The 21797-nt window shown below is 35.8% G+C and overlaps 1 protein-coding gene and 1 long non-coding RNA gene across 7 annotated transcripts in view; one reads left to right on the top strand and one right to left on the bottom strand.

Annotated features, from left to right (window-relative positions):
* LOC103244766 (uncharacterized) overlaps nt 1-21797 on the bottom strand; it is a 149924-nt gene that overhangs the window by 93171 nt on the left and 34956 nt on the right. For all 6 annotated transcript variants that reach the window (XR_005243119.2, XR_012090820.1, XR_012090816.1 and 3 more), the window contains exons 4-5: nt 12223-12381; nt 4-227 (exon numbers count right to left, since the gene is read on the bottom strand). This is a non-coding gene — a long non-coding RNA (uncharacterized lncRNA). The remainder of the gene's footprint in view (nt 1-3; nt 228-12222; nt 12382-21797) is intronic.
* Nucleotides 8768-14126, top strand: SPINK9 (serine peptidase inhibitor Kazal type 9). The gene is made up of 3 exons (XM_008014911.3): nt 8768-10625; nt 11368-11399; nt 13424-14126. The coding sequence occupies exons 1-3, from the start codon at nt 10571-10573 to the stop codon at nt 13553-13555; spliced, it is 219 nt and encodes a 72-aa protein (XP_008013102.3). The 5' UTR covers nt 8768-10570; the 3' UTR covers nt 13556-14126.

Genomic DNA, 21797 nt, shown 5'->3' with positions numbered 1-21797 from the left:
CACCCTCTCCCAGCAGCCTCTGTGCAGATCCATGTAAACAGGTCTATTTGGACGAGAATTTAGCCAAAACATTCACTCAACACGGTATCCACAGCAAAGAAACAACCTTCTCGAAATTGTTGGTCACATCCTGCTTGTCCTCATTCTGGTGTTTTAGTTTTCCTCTGGTAAGCGTCTGGTTATTCATGAGCACTCCCTCTCTGTCATCCATAAAGTCTAGGACCATACTTAGGAGAAAAAATGGTGAGTGCTAAATCACATCACAGAATTGTCTGATGGAAAATGGAAAATGGTTCTCATATTGACTACAAATGTTTGAAACCTCTTGTCTGCAAATAATTTTAAAGAGCAAATTTTGATCCTTATCTTTTTCACTGTTTTCTTTTTTTTAGATATTCTTAGTGATACCAAACGTAAGTTTAGTTTGAGTCTGTATATTATTCATCAAATTTTGTAAAAATTGTTTTAAAGCTATTGCATTCATTTAAATTTTTAAATCTTGTTTTCAAACAGAATTTTATCGTTTTAAAACATTTTTCATGAGAATTTCTTAATTTTATTCTCTATGATAGGATGGACTGCTGCTATTTTCCTTTTACTTTTCTTTTTTTTTTTTTTTTTTTAAACAAACAAGGGAAATTAAGTTAGAAAGCACAGGTGGGGACCTAGGATTAAATGCCATATATTCTAATTCCAAGTCCAAGTCCAATCCTCTTTTCATTAGGCCACCCTGATTTTCAACATCAGTATGGTATCATTGACTTAAAATCTAGGAAAAATAAGCTATAACTAAAGTATCTTTACACATTATGTCTAACATATGACCTGTACAAGCAAAAATCAGTTTTGAGAAAGAATCAATGAAGCTAAGATCTCCCCAAGTCATTACTTACCCACAAAGAAAAGCATTAATTGTTTCCCAATGAATAAATAATTGCAGGAAATAGTTTGCAGTGATCAATTTGCATAAGTAAAAATAAAGATATTTTATATTGAGTATTTCCTCACAATGACCTTATGCTACTCAAAAGCCCTAGCAATTTTTTTTTGTCTAACTTTCAAATAATCTAAGATAATAATGGCTAACACTTGTTTTACACTAGAACTTGTGAAATACGTTTTATGTTTGTTATTTCATTTATTTCTCTCAATTATACTATGAGAAATTTCCTGTTATCCACTGAGATTTGGCAAGGGTAAAGAATTTATAGAAAACCACAAAGTTAGTTAGCATTTTTGCCCTGATGATTTGATTTTATACCCCATATGTTTAATCACTATCGTCTACAGCATGTGTACATGAAAGCTTGCAGGTAAATTGTAATAGATGTATTGATATGACACAGGTATACTCTGTGATAGATACATTGATAATGGCACAGGTATACTCTGACACTGGGAGCTCATCTTTACCCCTGTGTGTGGTGCACTTAGAAAGACTTATGTCAACTCCTGCCAACTGTACATGAAGATCAGGTGAAGATATCAATGGAACCATGATACAGAATGTGCACAAAATATACACCTTTACTTTAATAATTCCTCATTGTCAGGAAAGGAAGAGAGCCAGTCAACAGCCTCATTTTATGGATGGAAACACTGAGCTCCAAAAGCTGAAAATGCTTCATTGCTTATGTGGAAGACTAAGACAAGAACCCAGGTCTGCTTACTCCCAATCAATCCAGGGACCAAATACTACAGAGTGTTATCCACTATATCTTATGATCCCTGGAAATCAAATTCCTTCTACTATGATATGAACTAGTACATATATCTATAAAGCACTTTATAGTTTACAAAACACTTACATAGCCCAGTTGTAGGACTGGGCTCTACTGGCAGACAGGTCTACTGGCTCAGGGTCTACATAACGTTTGTTCTGTAGACTTACATAAGAAAGCTAAGGAGATATCTCGCTTCATAGGAGACCTGGGCAGGCTTAGTGCTGCGATCAACATGACATCCAAAGCAGACACCAGACTGTTGAAAATGCTGACCTTTTTCTTCCAGCATTTATCAAAACTCACGACTTTAAAAGTATCCCCAATCTTTCTGAAATTGAATTCTAGATTTTGTCTACAATGGATACATTTTAATCCTTTTAATATTTATAAATGAATTTAAAAATAGTTATTGCTGTTCAAATTTTAAAACCCACCCATAAGCAAAATATAGAAGATACAATTATGGAATACAGAACAGAACATGCATATTTTTAATGTATGAAATATAAAAGTAAAAATAGAGGTGAAAAATCGCTAGACAAAAATGCTGATTAAGTGAAGTGTATGGAGACAGATGAAGTACTTATTGGGATATGAGATACTGTCTAAAGATGATGACATAGAAATAGTGACTAAAGTACATTACTTTAGGTTATAAAGTTAACAAGCAGAATTTTAAAAAGTCATGATATGCCTATCAAAAATTGGGAAGGATGAAAAGGAAATGTAAATTAATACTTTTTCCCTCCATAGATGGGAGTCAACAAATTATTAATTTTAGCTCGTGAGGCAATAGATGTATATTATTAAGAATTATAATGGCAACAATCTAAAAACATTTTAAATTCAAATTAGTTCCCACTGAAGTGTGATGCTGATGATAAAAGACTGGTTTTTTATTATAAACTCTTTAACGTCAATGGAATTTATAAGTATTTCTTACAATGACATATATTAACTTTATTAACTTTCTTTCCTTCTTTATTCTTAGGAAGAGTAAATCATTCCCACATGGGAAGCTGCTAACTTACTGTAATATTAATGTGAAGTAAATTTGTTTTAAAAATTTTACTTTTTGAAGTTTAGGCATTGGAGAAGAAGTGATTTCATTGAGATGTGTCTCTCTGTGTGATCATTAGCATCTTCACCTTTATGGTCTTTATGACTCCTTTTCATCATTGTTTTCATTATAAAACTCCACCAAGCAGCTCAGGAGAACACAACGAACCCAGAAAACTCATGGGCTTAACCCAACCTGAACATTTACAAGGCATGTGGCTCTGCAAAAGTTATTTAACATGTATTTAAAGTATTTCTTTCCTTACTTATAAAATAAAGAGAATAATCACTCCTAATTAGAATAATCACTCCTAATTATTAGAATAATCACTCCTAATCATGTATACTGTGAGAGTCAGATGAGATAATGCATGCAAACACGCTTTGTAAAATATAATGTCCTACAAAAATCTAAAGAAACAATTATGATCTGAAAGCCCATCCTTCTCCAATATTTACTAAGGCCTAAAAACATAAATCACTTTCTTTGCAACATGCATTGCATGTTAAAGAAATACAAGCAGCAATTTTTCAAGTTTTTTTCCCCTTGCTTGAAAAATGAAAACATTTCCATTCATTAGAAATTGATATTAGAAAGTGAAAAGGAGACTGTATAACTTGGAACACACAAAGATTATACACATTCATTTATATAGTTTGTCCCATTAAAATGCCTATTGAACTCCATAGTATGGGTTTGCAACATAAAATGAGATATTTACATAATCTCAAAGAATCCCCTCATAAAATGTTTATTAATTATGAAAGAAAAGAGTAACTTTATAGTAGAAAAATCATTCAGACACTGCCCTTACTAAAGTGATCAAAGTTAACATCATTAATGATAGGCAAATCAACATCATATATACTGGCTGAAAAGATACAATATGCAGAACACAGAATAACGTTTGGATTTCTCTGACAAAAATGCACAACCTCAATATAATCGTTATGAGATATCAAACTCAAATTCAGAAACATTCTACAAAATCACGTGGGTCTACAACTTCTGAAACCAAGAAAGCACTGTTCCAATGTTATGCCTTGAAGACGACTGAAGAACATGACAATGCATGATCCTGAATGGGTATTATTATTATTATTATTAATGACAAATAATTCACAAAGCACAAAATTCATGGCTTTTTTGTACTGTCAGAGAGAGAGAGTCAAAATTCATGTTTTTAAAGTATGTATTTCAGTAGTTTCTGATCTGTTAGCAAAACTGTGCAATCATCACCCCTACCTAACTCCAGGGCATTTCACCACACCAAAAAGAAACTATTCCTTTAGCAGTAACTCTTATCTACCCCCTGCTATCCTCCCAATCCCTGGGAACCACTAATCTAATTTCTGTCTGTGGATTTGCTATTGTTGACATTATATATAAATAAAATCATGCAACATATAAATAAAATCATAAAATATGCTTTTCGTGTCTGGCTTCTTATACTTAGCATTAAGTTTTCAAGGTTAATCCATGTTATGGTATGTATCAGTTCTTCATTCCTTTATACAGCTGAAATACATTCCATTGCATGGATATATGACATTCAATCATTCATAAATTGATGGATAGTTGGGTTGTTTCCAATTTGGGGTTTTATAAATAAAACTGCTACGTACATTCATGTACAAGTTTTGTGTGGACATGTGTTCAATAATCTTGAATAAATACCTAAGAGTGGAATTGCTAGTAACTCTATGTTTACCTTTTTGGGGAGCTACCAAACTATTTTTCAAAGCAGCTTCACTATTTTACATTTTCATTTACATTTACACCAGCGATGTATAATGGTTCCAATTTCTCTACCTGCTCACCAACATGTCACCTTTTTTATCTTAACCATCCTAATGGATGGGGAGTGATAACTGATGTTGATTTTCATGTCCCTAATAACTGTTAATGGTCTTTTCATGTGCTGATTAACCTTTTGCATTTCTTTGGAGAAATGTCTATTCAAATCCTTTGCTCATTTTTAAATCAGATTGCCTTTTTATTATTGAACTGTAATTTTTTTTATATATTCTAGATACCAGTGTCTCATCAGATACATGATTTGCAAATATTTTCTCTCATTCTGTGAGCTGTCCTTTGAGGCACAAAATCAATTTTCATAATGTCCAATTTACCCATTATATTTTTTGTTCTTGTACTTTTAGCGTCATATCTAAGAAATCATTGCCTATTCAAAGGTTACTAAGATTTACACTTTGGTTTTTTTCTAAAAGTTCTTTTGTTTTTAGATTTTACATGTAAGTCTCCGATCCATTTTCTGTTACTTTTTATATGTGGCATCCTATGTTATTTTGCATGTGGATATTCAGTTGTCCCAGCCTGAATTTTTGAAAAGATTATTCTCCAAAGAATTGTCTTAGCACCCTTGTCAAAAATCAAATTGCCATATATCAAAAATATACAAGGAACTCAAACAATTCAGTAACAAAAAAAAAAACTATAAAATTGGGCAAAGGACCTGAATAAACACTTCTTGAATGAAGACATACAAATGGTCAACAGACAAATGAAAAAATGCTCAACATCTCTAATTATTAGAGAAATGTGAATTAAAGCCACAATAATATATCATTTTGCACCTGTTAGATTGGCTAGCATCAAAAAGATGAAAGATAACAAGTGTTGGTGAGAACGTGAGAAAAAGGAATATGTACACTGTTGGTGGGACTGTGAATTAGTACAGTCATTCTGGAAAATGATATAAAATTTCTCAAAAACTAAAAATTGAATTACCATGTTATCCAGCAATCCCACTTCTGGGTATACATCCAAAGAAATTGAAATCAGTAGTCAACGAGATGTTGGCATTTCCATGTTCATTGCAGCATTATTCACAATAGCCAAGATATGGAAATAACCAAAGTGCCCATCAACAGAGGAATGAATTTTTACAATGTGATATACACAATGGAATATTATTCAGCCTTAAAAGAAGGATATCCTGTCATTTATGACAACATGGATGAAACTAGAAGATACTATGCTAGGTGCAATAAACCAAGCACAGAAAGACAAATACTACATGATCTTACTTATATGTGGAATCTAAAAGAGTCAGACTCATAGTAGGAGAGAGTAGAATGGTGGTTACCAGAAGCTATGGGTCGGGAAGTGGAGAGGGAAAGGGAAGACATTGGTCAAAGGGTGCAAAGTTTCAATTAGAGAAGAGGAGTCTGTTTTGGTGATCTATTGCACAGCATAATGAGTACAGTTAATAATAACATATTCTATATTTCAACATAGTTAAAAAAGTGGATTTTAAATGTTCTCCAAAAAATGATAAGTATTTGAAGTGACTGATATGTTAATTAACCAGATTTGATCATTCCACAATGTATACATGCATCGAAACATCACATTGCACTCCATAAATGTATACAATTATTATTTGCCAATTAAAAATAAAAAAAAACTATATTTCAAAAATCAATTCACCATAAAAGCAAGAGTTTATTTTTGGACTATCCTTATGTCTCTATTATACTGTTTTGATTACTATAGCTTTGTAGTAAATTTTAATACTGGAAAATGTGAGTTTCTTTCTCAGAAAGGCAACTGAGATTTTGATAGGGATTATGTTGAATCTGTAGATCAGTTTGAGGAATATGGCCATTATAACAATAGTACATCTTGCTCTTTGGGGTCAGTTTTCTATAAAGGCATTGACGGCAAATGGCACAGATGGCAAAATTTGAATGTGGCCTTAAGGCAAAGAATACATGTGAAGTTCTTTGGTCTATTCTTGCAATAGTACATTCAAAAGAAAAAGTTATAAACTTAAAAATGTGTTCTTCCTGACTGTTGTGTAAAGTGGGTACTAGTAACATGATAAATCTGTTCCTATGAAGGAGGTCAACCTCTAAAAGAGCAACCTCAAGTCACTTCAGAAAGTTAAATGCCAAAGAGAATGTGAGGGGATTTGCCACACAGGCTGAGTTGTTTAGTAAATTCTCAAGTAAACCATGAGGCTGTGCTCACTTACCCCATTCCCAACACACACGTATTACAAATTAAGTTGTTTAATCTGAAACCTTAGAAATGTGATTTAACCTGAGACTCATTTACCTTCTGTAAAATGGAAATAAATAGTGATACCAATATGTTTTTCTAGGATCTGTGCTAGATAAGCATTCACGACAGATAAAGTGGGGGACATTTGGAAGATTATAATAGGAAAAGGGGTGCAAAAGCAGTAGTACGTAATGGTAACTCAAGTTCACCAGGCTTTTTGAAATATTTCTCAAGAACAACGTATCAGTGTTAAACAGGCTTTCTCCCTCTTTTTCAGTATCTGTAATTTTACTGGACTCTCCTCAGAAAATACCATGGACTATTCTAAAGTTCCACTAAAGTGAAGAGCTGGACTCACCATACAGGGAAAAGTGGGACTGACAATGAGGCTACTAAATAACTCACATTAACTTGGATTTTTCTGCTTGCTCTCTGAGATGCTCCCTGACAAGTCAGTGAGTAAAGGTCATCTCTCAGTATCAAGGAATTATACCCACTTCAAGTCCGAAATGGGACATTAGAGACCATCTTCACCTCACCTGGGAAACTTACACAGTAATTTTTTTTTAATTTAAAGAGGAGTCTTAAATAAGGTTTACAAATAAGGAGTTGGTAGCATTTAAAAGTTTTTCATATTTTGCCTCATAATGACAAAAACTTTATCACAGTCCGGATTCTGAAATTTGGGAACTTCTCATCTGGACTAGTGATCTTCCCATTACTCCAAGTAGCCAAGAGGACTCCCTGAGCATGATCCAGGGGCCACTGTGGAAAGAGGGGTACAAAGAAACCAGGTTGCCACATTCCCACACTCCCACTTCATCTAACAGCGCACTTCTTTCATCTGTTTAATACGCCATGTTTCTACATAGCATTTTCCAACTCTACTGATGCAGGACAGGCAAGCTCCAAAATTGCAGCTTAGCCAGGGAGGGTTCTCGGTTTTGTGCAGGCAAGAATTCAAGGGCGAGCTGATGGTGTTACACAGCATCTGAAGTGGCAGTATACAGCAGCAGCACAGCTACTGCTCCTTGCTGAGTTAAACAGGGCTAGCCCATAGGCAGTATGTCCAGACCCACTTTTAATTATATGCAAATTCAGGGACAGCTTATGCAGAAATTTCTAGGATGAAGGTGGTAACTACTGGGTTGTCAGGTCATTGCCATGGAAAGGGACAGTAATGTCTGGGTGTTGCCTTGGCAATGGTAAACTGACATGGCATACTCTGGGGCATGCCTTATGGAGAAGTCCTTATGCTCCGGACCTCTTTTGGCTAGTTCCCAATTTGTTCCAGTGTCCAAGTTCTGCCTCAGGAGTTTAGTCCCACCTCTTCCCTGACTACTACTTACTCTTATGACCCTAAAAAACTTATTTCTCTGTACCTCACTTCATTCATTTTTAAATACTTGATTGTAATAATACTTGTCTCATTAACTTTTTTTAAAATTTAAAAGAGTTAGTATACTTACAGCAGTTACAATAGTACCCAAGGCATAATACGTGCTCAGTAAGTATGCTTACTGTTATTGCTATTATCATTAAATAAAGTGTTTTGTTGTAAAAAAAAAAAAACAACAAAAGTTTGAATATATGGATGAAGGCCATGAAGGCTATCCTCATTCAATACAGGAATCACCTTTGCAGGGGTCCTAACAGGTATTTACCTGACCTCCAAATGGGATACTTAAAATGAGTTGATTATTGCCTCCAGTCATAACTCAACATCTCTGACCATCACAAACTGCCTTCTTCTATCATGTCAGTATCTGTTATTTCTAGTAAGGCCAGAAAGGTACATCATTTGCTTATTTTAAGATAATCCCGAGGCACTTTCTGAGCCTTTTTCCCCCCCAGATTACTGTTGCCATCATCATCTTCATCATTGCGATCACTGTCATCAAGTACTATTCATAACATTAGTTGAGAGCTTACTATGAGCCAGATCCTGGAAAAGTGCTTTACATAGACAATCAAATTTAAAATCTGCAGTAAGCTTGTGATGATAGTGTCATTATTAACTTTATTCTGAAACCTTATTGAATAAAAGCCATCCTGACACTTGTTAAAACAGTATGAAAGGTATTTTTCAAGACTAATGTAATAGAATTATTATAATAGGAAAGACAGATTGGGCTCAACTCTGGACACAACAGGGACAAGTGGGGATTTATAGCCAAGAAGAAGAATGAGGGGGTCAGTGGATAGAAAACTACTTAATAGAACACATTAAGGGTAGCGGGGGATTCTTTGATAAATGGACCTAAGAGGATTCTTGCTAAAGGTAGGCTAAGCAATAATATGTCAGAGGTGGAGGACAAGGAACTTTATCAGATATCAAGTGTGACCAGATATCAACAGTGGGGGGGGGGGGGATGATTATGATTTAGTAGGATTCTTTACTAAAAATAAATTTAGTAAGTTCTTTACTAAATTGGGAGCTGGGGAGGCCAAAGACAAAATGAGGGCCAATGCCAAGGCCTAGTCAAGAAAAGGGTTCAGAGGACCTTAAATAAAGTTTGATCAAGAAGTGAAGAGTCTTTCAGCTGGGCACAGAGACTTATGCCTATAATCTCAGCACTTTGGGAGGCCAAGGCAGGCAGATCACTTGAGGTCAGGAGTTCAAGACCAGCCTGGTCAATGTGGTGAAACCTGGTCTCTACTAAAAATGCAAATATTAGCCAGGTGTGGTGGCATGCTCCTGTAATCCCAGTTACTTGGGAGGCTGACATATAATCCCAGCTACTAGGGAGGCTGAGTCAGGAAAATCCCTTGAACATGGAAAGCAGAGGTTGCAGTGAGCTGAGATCACGCCACTGCACTCCAGCCTAGGTGATAAAGTAACACTCTGTCTTCAAAAAAAAAGAAGATAGCCTTTCTCAAACTACATGAGAGCAGTCACAGTTTTTCACAGACTGTGGCATATTCAAGATAAAATACAGTCTCTAAGACAGAGTAAATGCTCATTAATATTTATGATATGATCAAATGAAGATTAGAAAAACTAGGGCTTATAGCGGATAAATAGCTTGCACAAGGTCACATAGAGAGTGGTGTAGCTGGCAATTAGTTCAGGTCTGCAAGATTCCCAAAGTTTCAGCTCTCAGAGAGAGTATGATGATCTCATCCCCAGATCATACTAGAACAAGTTCCAGCTATCTCTTTACTTTTGAAGGGAAATAAATGTGAATTTCAGCCTTAGATACTAATACTTCCATTAGTAGTATAAACAGTGTCCTTCAATTCTACCTACAAAACGTGCAAAAGTTTCTTCCAGAGTTTTCTCATACAGTCACTCTATCAGAAAACTAGCACATTCCAGAATCAGCACTTTTGTAGCCTTTATTAAAGAATTCAAATGACTCATGGTTTAATTAAGGAATAATTAAAACTTATTAAATCACGGCCGAAAGATTGGTGGCTCGTCTATTGCAAGTTATTGTATGAAATGAAAAATGCCACTGATTATCTATGTAATTGTAGTGCAAAGCGAAGTCACCATCTCATTCTTCATCCATCAGCCTGGGTTTTGGGAATAGCTATTAAATGGCATGTGCAATTACCCATCTTTCACAAGAAAAGAATCCCCATGGCTTGCAGACATTTCTGACCTCTTTTTGTAGTTGTACTACTTAGAAATTGCTATTTCACAATTGAGGCAGGAATTCTTGAAAATATATAAGGCAGGATCCAAGTGAGCTGGACAGACACCAGGTCACTTCTTTTCCCTACATCTGACTGCCTTGGCCGCTTCAGTACTATGAGAGCAACAGCCATTGTCCTACTCTTGGCTCTGACACTTGCAACCATGTTCAGTGAGTATCTCTGACAATACTGCTCCTGCCCTTGCACTAATAGTTCATGTAGTCTTCTGCCTATGTAATTCTGGGATATATGTAATTCATCACATAAATAATAAGGGAAACTTTTTGAAATGCATCTTTTGCCTCAACCAATAAATCGCTAAATCACATCACCTCAGGGGTAGAGTGGATGTTAAGAGTCAGCTAAAGTCAAATGCTTATTCATGAGAATACTTTGTGTAATTTTTTATGGAGATGATCATCCAGATTCTGCTTTGACTTGATATCACCATTTACAGGGAACTCATTTCTTCATAAAACATTAAAGTCAATTGTTTGGCACCATAGGCTATTCTTCTATTATTGAGTTAAAATTGGCCTCCCTAGAATTTTCAACCACTGTTCCAACATCTATCATCTATACCTGTCCACAATAGCAGATCTCCCTAAATATGACTCACTTATTTCTTTTGTCTCTACTGAGCTCTGGTTATGAAGTAGAAAAGATTAGACAAACTTCTCATTCATCATGGCATCTTTTCCATTTCTTTGACTGGATTCCACTCCCACTCCAAAAAAGAAAAAAAATTTAAAGATATGTGTGAAGAGCTTCAACCTTTGATACAATGCTGATACACAGTTCTGAAGAATTTTATGACAGGCTGAAAGTTAAAGCATAAATCAAAGATTATTTTTCTAGTAAGATTAGGTTCTTCCAGAGTTTAACATTGTCTTATCTTTGTTTTTCTTCCAGGTGTAGAATGTGCCCAACAAACGAAACAGATGGTCAGTACATCCATCCTACTTTTATGTAATTTTAAAGTCAATAGCAGTAAGGAAATATTTGATACTACATAGTAATTAAATTTCCATATGTTTGAATATTTACTTTATGTGTATCAAAACTGGTTTTATTTCAAAAATTGTAGGCAGATTTTTCTAAAATGGAGAGAGTAGAACAAGGTGGTGAGACACTAGCAACAAAGCTAGAAAGCCCTGGTCTTTAATTCCACCGTTTTGATCACGCGGCCATGGGCAACATACTTATAACATCATTCCAAGACTTGAAGCCATAGTATTTGAAAAGAGCTTAGCACAGTGCCTGGCACATAGTGAAACTCAATAAGGGCAAGTCATGATTCTTACAATTTTTAAATGAGTCACAAACATCTTTGTTCTCTGTCTTAGAAAATAAGGACTTTAATTTAGCCTTCCATTCATGACTCAGGTTAGAGTAATGAGTATTGTTGAAAAAATCTCGGTGTGGTAGTAAAAATCTTTAGTCAGTACTCAATTTGAGTTCCACTCTAAACTCTGTTGCTTATTAACTATGTGACACTGGGGCCTGGGAAATTTCTTTTATGTCTTTGAGTCTTTCGTTTCACCTATTAAAGAAAATAATACGGTTAAGGATATAAATTTTGGAGTCAGATGGGCCTGAGTTCAAGCCATCTTTCATGATTTAGTAGCTGTGAGAGGATGTAAAGGATTACTGAAAGTTATGAGCTTGGTAGTTTCCCATCACAATGTTGAGTATCACATAAACTCTGTCTCCCTGGGATTTGAGCAGGCAAGAAGAGGAATTGAAATCACACTGGCATATACTTACCATAGGGCACTGCTGTTTCTATTCTGCTGCACTAGCCTCTAAGGTTCTCCTGGTATTTTGCCATGCATACCAATCTTTGCATCAGCTCCACTCACCTTAGCCCGAAAAGAGGAGGTGTATGGAAGCTGATGAATGAATGAATTAATTAATGAAGCATATCTGGAGAGAAAGAAGAATTCAACTTTAAGTTTGAGTATATTCCAAGCTATTCAAGTAAAGATATTCAACAATTAATAAAATATCATGCCTAGACCTCTCGGACAAAACGACATGGAAATGCAGTCTTTTGTATACAGCTGGAGTTTGTGTAGACCTGAAAGAGAAATCAAAACATAAAAAATTGTGCCTATTATTTATTCAATGTTTTCCATGCAATGTAGTGCTAAGCATTGTACACATCTTTTCATTTACATATTTTTTACTTCCATCCTACAATGTGGTTATTATTTTTATTTTACAGGTAAAGAAACTAAAGCTTAGAGAGGTAAAATAATTTTTCCAGGGTCACATAGTCAGGATTTGCATTCAGATGTGTTTGACTTTACTGTATATGCTCTTCTATATGCACATAGATTTTTTTTAAAATATGAAAAACTTTTCTTGGGAATTGCCTACCTACTTCCACAGGCTTTGCTCTAGGAATTTAGAACACTGGTTCCCAAGTGCAATATTAAGATACATTTGTCTATGTGCTGGTGAAGTATATAACAAGTAAATTGCTACCAATAATTAGTAGTAAAAAATCTGTCAATAATGTACTAGTCATTAAAATCGTAGTAGTTATCCCTATATTTCACACTTGCATTCATATTGAGCTTTTTCAGTGAAAGACAGAAATAGTAGGATAATTCCTACAGAAAATATATCACACTTCTGAGTACTCCCATGAGAATGGTTACATTTGAGAATATGACATGTATTTTAAGAACTGATACATCAACCAGTATGGTAAGAAAAAAATCTATTTTTACATTAAGCTATGATTTGGGAACCAACTATGGTAAAGATGTTTATCAGTCATGATTTTATATCTGACATAGAACATCTTCACATTTGAGATGTCTTGAAGGGATTAGATGAGAACCAACAATTGTAATAAGAAACATGTGTTGACAGCCCTCTGCGTTTGCTTGGGAAATCCTAAATCCTGATAATAAAGATTTGGTTGAAAGAGCTGAAGGTTTTTAATATGTTTTTTCAGGTTGACTGCAGTGATTATAAAAAGTTACCACCAGGACAAGAGAGATTTTGTCATCATATGTATGAACTAATTTGTGGATCTGATGGCAAAACTTATAAAAATGATTGCTTCTTCTGTTCTCAAGTTAAGTAAGTATTAAAATGTTTTCTTTTTCATATTTAAGGTAAAAGTATATATTAACACAAAAATTAGAAGGTGTGATGTAGGGCCTAAGGAATATGTGAATTATATCATATTGTCTCTAACAAACAGAACCTTCCAGTTGGTAGAATTTGGGAGTGCCTGATATCAAAATATCCCCACATATTCTGGAAGTAACAGTCAATCAGAGAATTCTAAAATCACCAAGTTGAAAGGAAATATATGGTCCTCTAGTTCAACTTCCACTTGATAATCTATTGCTTAAACTTCCTCTACAGAAAAGTTACCAAGTAGTCTCAGAGTCCATCTGGATTATTTCCAGGGATAAAGAATGTCCTCCCTCCTAAGCATCTCATCCACATCTGGTAGAATGAGCCATGTTTTTGTTCAGCTTTAGCAACTAGGCTTGGATATGTCAGAGCCCCCTAATGCCTGGTATAACAGGGGATAACATCTGCAAAATCTGAAGAACTTCCTGTGTTTCAGAGTATTATATCTCAACAGAATATATGTTGGTGCTATAGTAAAAATTACACTTAAAAATCAAATAGCCAAAAGTAGTTTAAAGATTATAAACTAATCATCGCCAAGATATATTAACATTAATTCAAAAATTATGAAATAATGAATGATATACTGGAAGGTACAAAAACATATGGGTCATTTAAAATATTTTCAAAAACATAGATGAAATAAAAACAAGCATCTAACATGTGGCATATTGTTCTGGTTCTTTTTTTAATAAAAGAAAAATAACAATTTTTATGAAAAGAGACTTCCAAGTGTATGTTTCCCTTAAATTAAAAAAAAAAAAAACACGAAAATGTTTTCAGGGATATAAATTATGATGTATTTGAGCATCATCCTTATATAATCAGCACCAGGTTCAAAAATATTTCTAAATTGCAGTCATTCCTTTTCAAAACATCAATAAGCGGGGAAACGAATACATTTTTAGGATTCATTAGTGAAGTTTGGATGCTAATGAAATGCCTATGGGCTCAGCATTTCTCATTTGTTGCTATATTCTCTCCACAGGAAAACTGACGGCAAACTTAAATTTGTACATTATGGAAAATGTTAAATCTATCTTGTGAGTCCAAAATATCTTTTAATGCATCTATTCACAAGAGACACATTTCTGTTCCCATATTATCTATGCCACATTGCCTACTCATCACCATATGTAGATTTCTTTGTAGAATAAAGCAGATATAAGGGAAATAAATGTGCACCTGACTCTCTTTTTGGGGGAACTGAGTTGAATCTTCTAGATTTGTTTTTTACTTTTGGGTGCTGTCTAATAGATAATTTTAGGGAAAAAACAAGGGCCAATTAAGACTAGTAATAGGAACTAGAAAATTAAAGGCCCTGAAGCTGATGCATTCTTCTTACCCAGACTAGGAAAACACTCCATGTACATTACTTAGTTATTGAACATTCCTGAAATGTAAACAGATAAAGAGAGACCCTTCAGGCACAAGAATCAGAAAACACTGCTTTGCTAGATGTCTCTTGGGTTTAAGACACTGAGAATTGCTCTGGATTGGGACTGCTCTCCAACTGTTTCCTACTGTATGTTTATAAAATGTAGCTGGTAAAAAAAATGGTTGGTAAAGTTGCTCAACTTCTCACATATTAGTTGATGTCTCTGATATTTTTCTTTCTCTAATGTTTGATCTCAGGTCTGAGACCTGAAATTTAGCTTATCCTACTATTATATCATAAGTTTCTTAAAGACCAGAGAATTTGCCTTGTAAATCTTTGTAATCCATTTGTGCATATATTCAATCACAAATATCTATTAAGACCTACTTTGTCAATGTCAGTGTTCTGCCTTGGAGAATACAATGTTGAGCAGAGTAGATGTGGTTTTGCCCCCTTGGAGTTTATATTCTGTGAAGGAATTTCCTATGCTTGGTACAGCATCTTGCATAAAACTGATATAAAAACATGCTCAGTAAATTGAATTGAAATTAAGCAACATTTTCATTAGATTATAACAGAGTCACACACGCATTTAACATATGAAAACCTACCTATATATTATCTATAAAGAGGGAGAAAGAGAAAATATAGTCAAACCCTTTTGAAGCTATGATCTGGTCTTGCAAATTCATCAGAGATTTAGGGAACAAGACTGTCTATCAGAATGTCCCATGTTAACCTCCACAGAATTCACATAGAACGGTGTTTGTTGTTTCTTTTCTTTTCTTTCTTTTTTTTTTTTTTACTTTCAGAATGATGCAAGACCATCACTAACATTACTTAAAAACACTTTCTTTAAATTTGTTGATTGGAATTTAGGGAGGGAAAAAAAGCGCTCTTCCAAGAAACTCTTTAAAGGAATTAAAAATATTAACCTAGAATTTATTCATTCATCTTTTCACCAAATATTTATTAAATATTCACTCTGCCAGATGCTGCTAGAAATGAATCAGAGAGCAAATAAATATAAACATTAGTCTTTTCTTCATGGAGCTTTAAGTCTAGAGGGGAAGAATTATGTTACATCAATCTTAAATATACATGTTTGAAAAAACTAGACTTAGACTGGGTAATCAGGAAAGACTTCCCTGAGAAGGTAACTTATAAGCAGAAACCTGAAGGATGGATAGAAGTCAGCAAAAGAAAATGGTGGGCAAGAGCAGTGAGTTGGAGTTGGGGGAGGTTGGGGTTGAGAAATGAGAAGCAGCCAGGCACAGTGGCTCACCCCTGTAATCCCAGCACTTCGGGAGGCCGAGACAGGAGGATTGCTGGAGCCTAGAAGGTAAAGACCAGCCCGGGCAACATGGTGAAATGGCATCTCTACAAAAAATAGAAAAAATTAGCTGGTGTGGTAGTATATGTAGTTTCAGCCACTTGGGTGGCTGAGGCAGAAGAATCAATTGAGCCTGGAAAGTCCACTTGAGCCCGGGAGGTTGAGGCTGGATGTCAAGGCTGAAATGAGCTGAGATTGCTCCTCTGCACTCTGGTCTGGGTGATGAAGTGAGACACTCTGTCTCAAAAAATATGAATAACAATAAAAGGAAAAAGAAAAGAAAAAAAAAAGAGATAAGCATCATTCCAAGCAGAGCGAACACATGAGACTGCAATGTAGAAAAACCAGCATAGAGTTGTTGGCCAATTCATGTTTTCCAACCACTCTTCCTTGTTATCCTCTCTACCACCCACTTCCCACAATCCATTTTCTAACAGCCTTCAGAGTGATATTTCTAAACATAGACCTCATCATCCATTCCCCTGGTAAGGTTGCTTCAGTGAGTCTCACTGCTTACAGCCCCATCAGTATCAGCCACCTCACTCTCCAAACTCATTTTTCTCCATTCCACACTTTGCCCCAGACTGGTCACCACTCTCAGAACCTCCCATGCACTCTGAAATTTTGCACATGCTCATCCTTCTTTCTACAAATATCTTTCCCACTTTTCTATCTTACCAATTTCCACATCATCTTTCAGCCTTAATGTCATTATCTTTAAAAAGCATCTCCTATATATTTGGTCCTCCTAAATTAGCATACTTTATATTATTTTCACTTTAGTTCTGTAACCATCTGTTTCCACTGGCATATTGTGGGCTTGCAGTTGGCATGCCATAGGTGTTCAATTAATACCTTATAAATTAAGTTAAATTAAAACGAATTGAATTTGGCTTCTGTCAACAAGTAAGCAAGGAAACCACGATGTCTTTTCCCAATCCAGCTCCAACATTAGAATGTATATCTATTTGCTTTCCGCATCAACTCAAACTCTGCTTCTTCAAGCTCCCTACAAAGAATCCACAAACATACAAGCAATAGAGAACAATAAATGCTTTTCCAGAGATTGTGGGGGAGTTATCAAAATGGCAATTACCTTGTACAGCCCACAGCCCAAGATTCCTTATTACATTCCTTTCATCTCTTGCAAAACCACCTTGTAAAATCCTTGTCATTTGTAACATGAAAAACATTACCATATAATTTTAAAGATACACAAATAAAATAAGATGAAAACAGTTAAATAATTACCAAAACCTGTTGCTAGAACTGAAGCCTACACAAATTCTAAGAAATGTCACTGTTTCATTTTTAATTAGCTCTTCCTCACATTTAAGCAAAGCATGCATTACTATATCCAATAAGCCAGTCCTTGTAAAACAGGTAACTCATGTCCATCAGAGAACAATTTTAAGCTGAAGTATTGACTTTGGAATGTTGATTAACAATAAAGGTGCAGATCAAGGAAATGGAATCCAGAGTTATAAATACGTTCTTTAACACAACACATCCACATGGACACATTCTGAAAATATTTCAGAAATTTCTTTTAAAAAGAACTCTAAATCCAAACACAGCAGTCAATACAAAATTAAGCTTTTGAAGAGCACCTGCTTTAAAACAGGAAAAAGGTTACTGGAGTTCTGCAAGATGCTTCTGGAGAGTTCAGGAAACTGTTGCATCACTCCCAGTTGCCAGACTCGAAGTACTCCTTTCTAGGACATGAGGCATTTCAAGCTCACAAATAGGTGTGGAGGTTAAAACAACTGAGGCCCCACCCAGCCAAGCCCTGCATGACTAATCAAAGAGTAAGCCTGGCTTTGGGTTTCTTTTTATCCTTGTGCCCAGTTTCTGAATCTTATTCTGCCTGCCCGTGAAACTCCTGGTTACTGCTGCATCCCCAGCCTGAGCCCCTGCCTCTGCAATGAGCCCGGGAGCCTAGTTCTCTGGTACTTTGCACCTCTAGGTGTGCTCCTTGCTTCTCTGTTCTCCACTTTACTATTTCTAGAACAGCAGCTCAGTGGTAAACACCCTCAAAACACTGGCTACCCTACTTCTGTTTTGGTTGCCTGTCTGGGCTCCAGTTGTTTCTTATACATCTCTGAGGCCCACCAATTGCTTGAACTACCATCTGTTTGTTGCCACACCCTTTAGATATTAACTTGTCCTCCCTGTCAAACTAAAATTATTTGTGAAGGCTGTAGAATATAATGGTTAAAAATTAAGAGGCTTTGGGCAGAGAAAACCCTGGGGTCAAATTTAGGTTTGTCACTTCTAAGTAGCCTTGAGTTTGTAGCTTAATCTCTGAGTTTCAGTTCCTGCATTTCGAATGGAGACAATAGCAGTTCCTTCCAGATTAGCGTGAACTAATATGTATACAGCACATAATATTGTGCCTGGCATGTAATTAGCTAACAATAAAAGGTAGATTTAAAATACAATAACAAAAATCTGTAGTTGTAATAGTTTGTTCCGTAAGCATATGGGTGGTTCTCATTTAGGTTCTGGCACTTCCTAGTATTTTCTGCAACCCCTCCCTATCACAACCGCCACTCCCACTTGACCCTATCCTGAGACACAGCACTGAGAGCCTCCTGTTAGAGTAGATAATCACAGGGACAGCCACAGAGGTCACCAGAGTGGCTTGACTGCAATGAAATGAAAAGACACAAACCTCCATTAGGGCTTCTGGAAGCATATTGTAAAAATTATCCTCAGTGCTTTTTAGAAATAATATAAAATTATATATATATATATATTCTGGTTTCGAGCCCTGAGAGAGCAGGGAATTGGGTCTTGTTCATCTTTGTGTCTCAAATAAATATTCATTTCTCTTCTGACACATACTAGGCAACACCTGAAATATATATGTAATTTTTAAACTGTCAGGGTAAACAACTTCAAAACAAACTCTACTGTCAGGGAAAACAACAACAAAACCAACTCTAGGCTAAATATATTTAAAACCACATATGTAATATCCTAAGGGCACAAAGAGGCCCATACTGAATTCTACATTGCCTGAAAATTACAAAAGACACCAGTATTATTTAGCCAAGGCCAGAGAATAAAACCCACTGAATACCTCCACAGACAAAGAAATGTTTCTAGAATCTGTGATTGCATGAGTGTCCGTCCTAAAAGAGAGGAAGATGGAAATAGAATTAGAGGAGAGCTGGTAGCCTGAGTAGCAGTGAAGAATGGCAGCTGGAGAGGAGGCATACGAACACTTTAAAAATAGAGCGCTGCCGCGCGCGGTGGCTCACGCCTGTAATCCCAGCACTTTGGGAGGCCGAGGCGGGTGGATCACGAGGTCAGGAGATCGAGACCATCCTGGCTAACACAGTGAAACCCCGTCTCTACTAAAGAATACAAAAAATTAGCCGGGTGTAGTGGCGAGCGCCTATAGTCCCAGCTACTCAGGAGGCTGAGGCAGGAGAATGGCGTGAACCCAGGAGGTGGAGGTTGCAGTGAGCCGAGATTGTGCCACTGCACTCCAGCCTGGGCGACAGAGCAAGACTCCATCTCAAAAAAAAAAAAAAAAAAAAAAAGAGCGTATGTGCTATTTCATAAACTGAGTGATAAGACTTATGAGCATGTGTATTGTCATTATCGTTACTATTTAAACTATATGTTTATTATATACATTGTGTATACATAATATATGACAAATAGAGAAAAGATTAGAAGGACAAGGAGAAAAGAAGTAGGTGTTCTCAGGAATTAAATTGGCCATGAATTCGAAAACATTTGCTTTGGGAAAAGCATCAATATATTTGCTTTTAAGGTATTTTCTTAAAGATACCTTCTTTAATATCTTCAGGCCTCTTTGATCACAAGGATGTTTTTCCCTCAAGGAAATTACTTTTCTACTAAAATAGTATTAAGGTGACCGGGAAATCAGTCCACATAGAGGCCCACTTTACAGAGAATGTAATGTAGACCGGAGTAGGGCATTACGTTGCTTAACTGGGATGAATATTTCCACTTTCGCTGGGACAGCTTCCATGAAGAGCAAAGCAAAGCATCAAGAGCATTTTCTGATAGAAACTTTTGGTCAAAGAAGACACCTCAAATATTGAACCAGTGATTCAGAAATCTAAAGATTTCTGGATGTCACAGACCAATTACATTTTTTATAATTATTTATTGCAAAGTAAAGCGAAAACCACAATAGAAATTCTATTTGTTGCAAGACAAAAATCACCTGCAATTTTTAGGAAACTATGCCATCATTTTAGCCCTTATCTATATAAAGGCATAAAAGTCACCTATTGGCAATAATATAATAAGTAAAATGTTGTATTACATTTGGCTGAATGTTAAAATGCAAGAATACTTGCATTGTTAGGTCTGTTTTTCTTTTCTCCCAAACAATAACCTCCTAAAATAACTGACACAAGCAGTAAACATAATATTTATATAAAGTAACTACTGGAAGAGTAATAGTGGCATTTAATGACCACTTTTGGTATTTTTAAGATAGTTCTTGCATGCCTCCTGAGTTTACTAACATTCATTGAAGAATATCTGATACCAGGTTCTTACTAAATGCTTTACATCATGATCTTATTTAAATCCCAAAACAACCTTATGAATACAGACCTTTTAATATCATCAGCTTGGAAACTTCTTGAAGACAGTGTTTATAACGTTTACTAGGGTATACCTAACACCTAATATAGTAATGAACATAGTAGGAGTTCAAAAAACCAAAAACCAAAAGTAGTAAGTTAATGAATGAGTCCTCTTTTTTCTCACTTGTGAAAAACGAGGTTCAGTGAAGACAGACTATGTTGTTCAACACAAATAGGAAATGATGGAAATATGATTGACAAGGGCATTTACTGGTTCCAGAACCCAAGCTTTTAAACATTGCTATACTGTGTTCTCTAGGCAACATTATCATTCCTATCCCCATAGCAGTTCATCTGAACAGATTCTGGCTGTTTTACTGATTTACAGGGAAATAAATGTAAGTAAGCTCTCTGTATTCCAACCTTTTCAGGCTGTAGGTGCTACGTTCATTAGTGTCACAGAGTGCCTTCCAGCCCATGAACGCAAAAGGCCAGAGGGACTGCCAGTGTCTTATCATAAAGCCATAGAATGGCTCTTTGAAAATGCCATTTTACACAGTCAAAGCCAAAGGGCATAAATAACGTTTTGTTAAAATCTTCATTCCTGGTAACTAAGTTATTTCCTAATGTTTGGCATAGTGAGAAGTGCAAACGTTGCCCTTCCTTTAGAAATGGCAATGCAGTTGATGATCACTAGCTAAATTTGCCCCTTGAGGCTGAACACAATGGAGGTCTCTCGTTCTTGATTCATCAAAATATATGTGGCCTCTTAGAGCTAGCCGTGTTTGGAGATAAAGCAATCATGGCCAAAGCATCAGGGACAGTTCAGCTTCTGTACCATCTGATTCTTAAGATATACACATGGATCCTCATTCTAGTGCCTGAGAATGCTAGT

Source organism: Chlorocebus sabaeus, chromosome 23, assembly GCF_047675955.1.
Source record: "Chlorocebus sabaeus isolate Y175 chromosome 23, mChlSab1.0.hap1, whole genome shotgun sequence".
Classification (NCBI taxonomy): Eukaryota; Metazoa; Chordata; class Mammalia; order Primates; family Cercopithecidae; genus Chlorocebus; species Chlorocebus sabaeus.
The sequence above is the reverse complement of the archived record's forward strand: the minus strand, read 5'-3'. Positions and strand labels throughout refer to the sequence as shown.

Coding starts and splice junctions, on each gene's coding strand:
- SPINK9 (XM_008014911.3), top strand. CDS start 10,571: ATGAGAGCAACAGCCATTGTCCTACTCTTGGCTCTGACACTTGCAACC. Junction 10,626..11,367: donor GACACTTGCAACCATGTTCA/GTGAGTATCTCT, acceptor TTTTTCTTCCAG/GTGTAGAATGTGCCCAACAA. Junction 11,400..13,423: donor CCCAACAAACGAAACAGATG/GTCAGTACATCC, acceptor ATGTTTTTTCAG/GTTGACTGCAGTGATTATAA.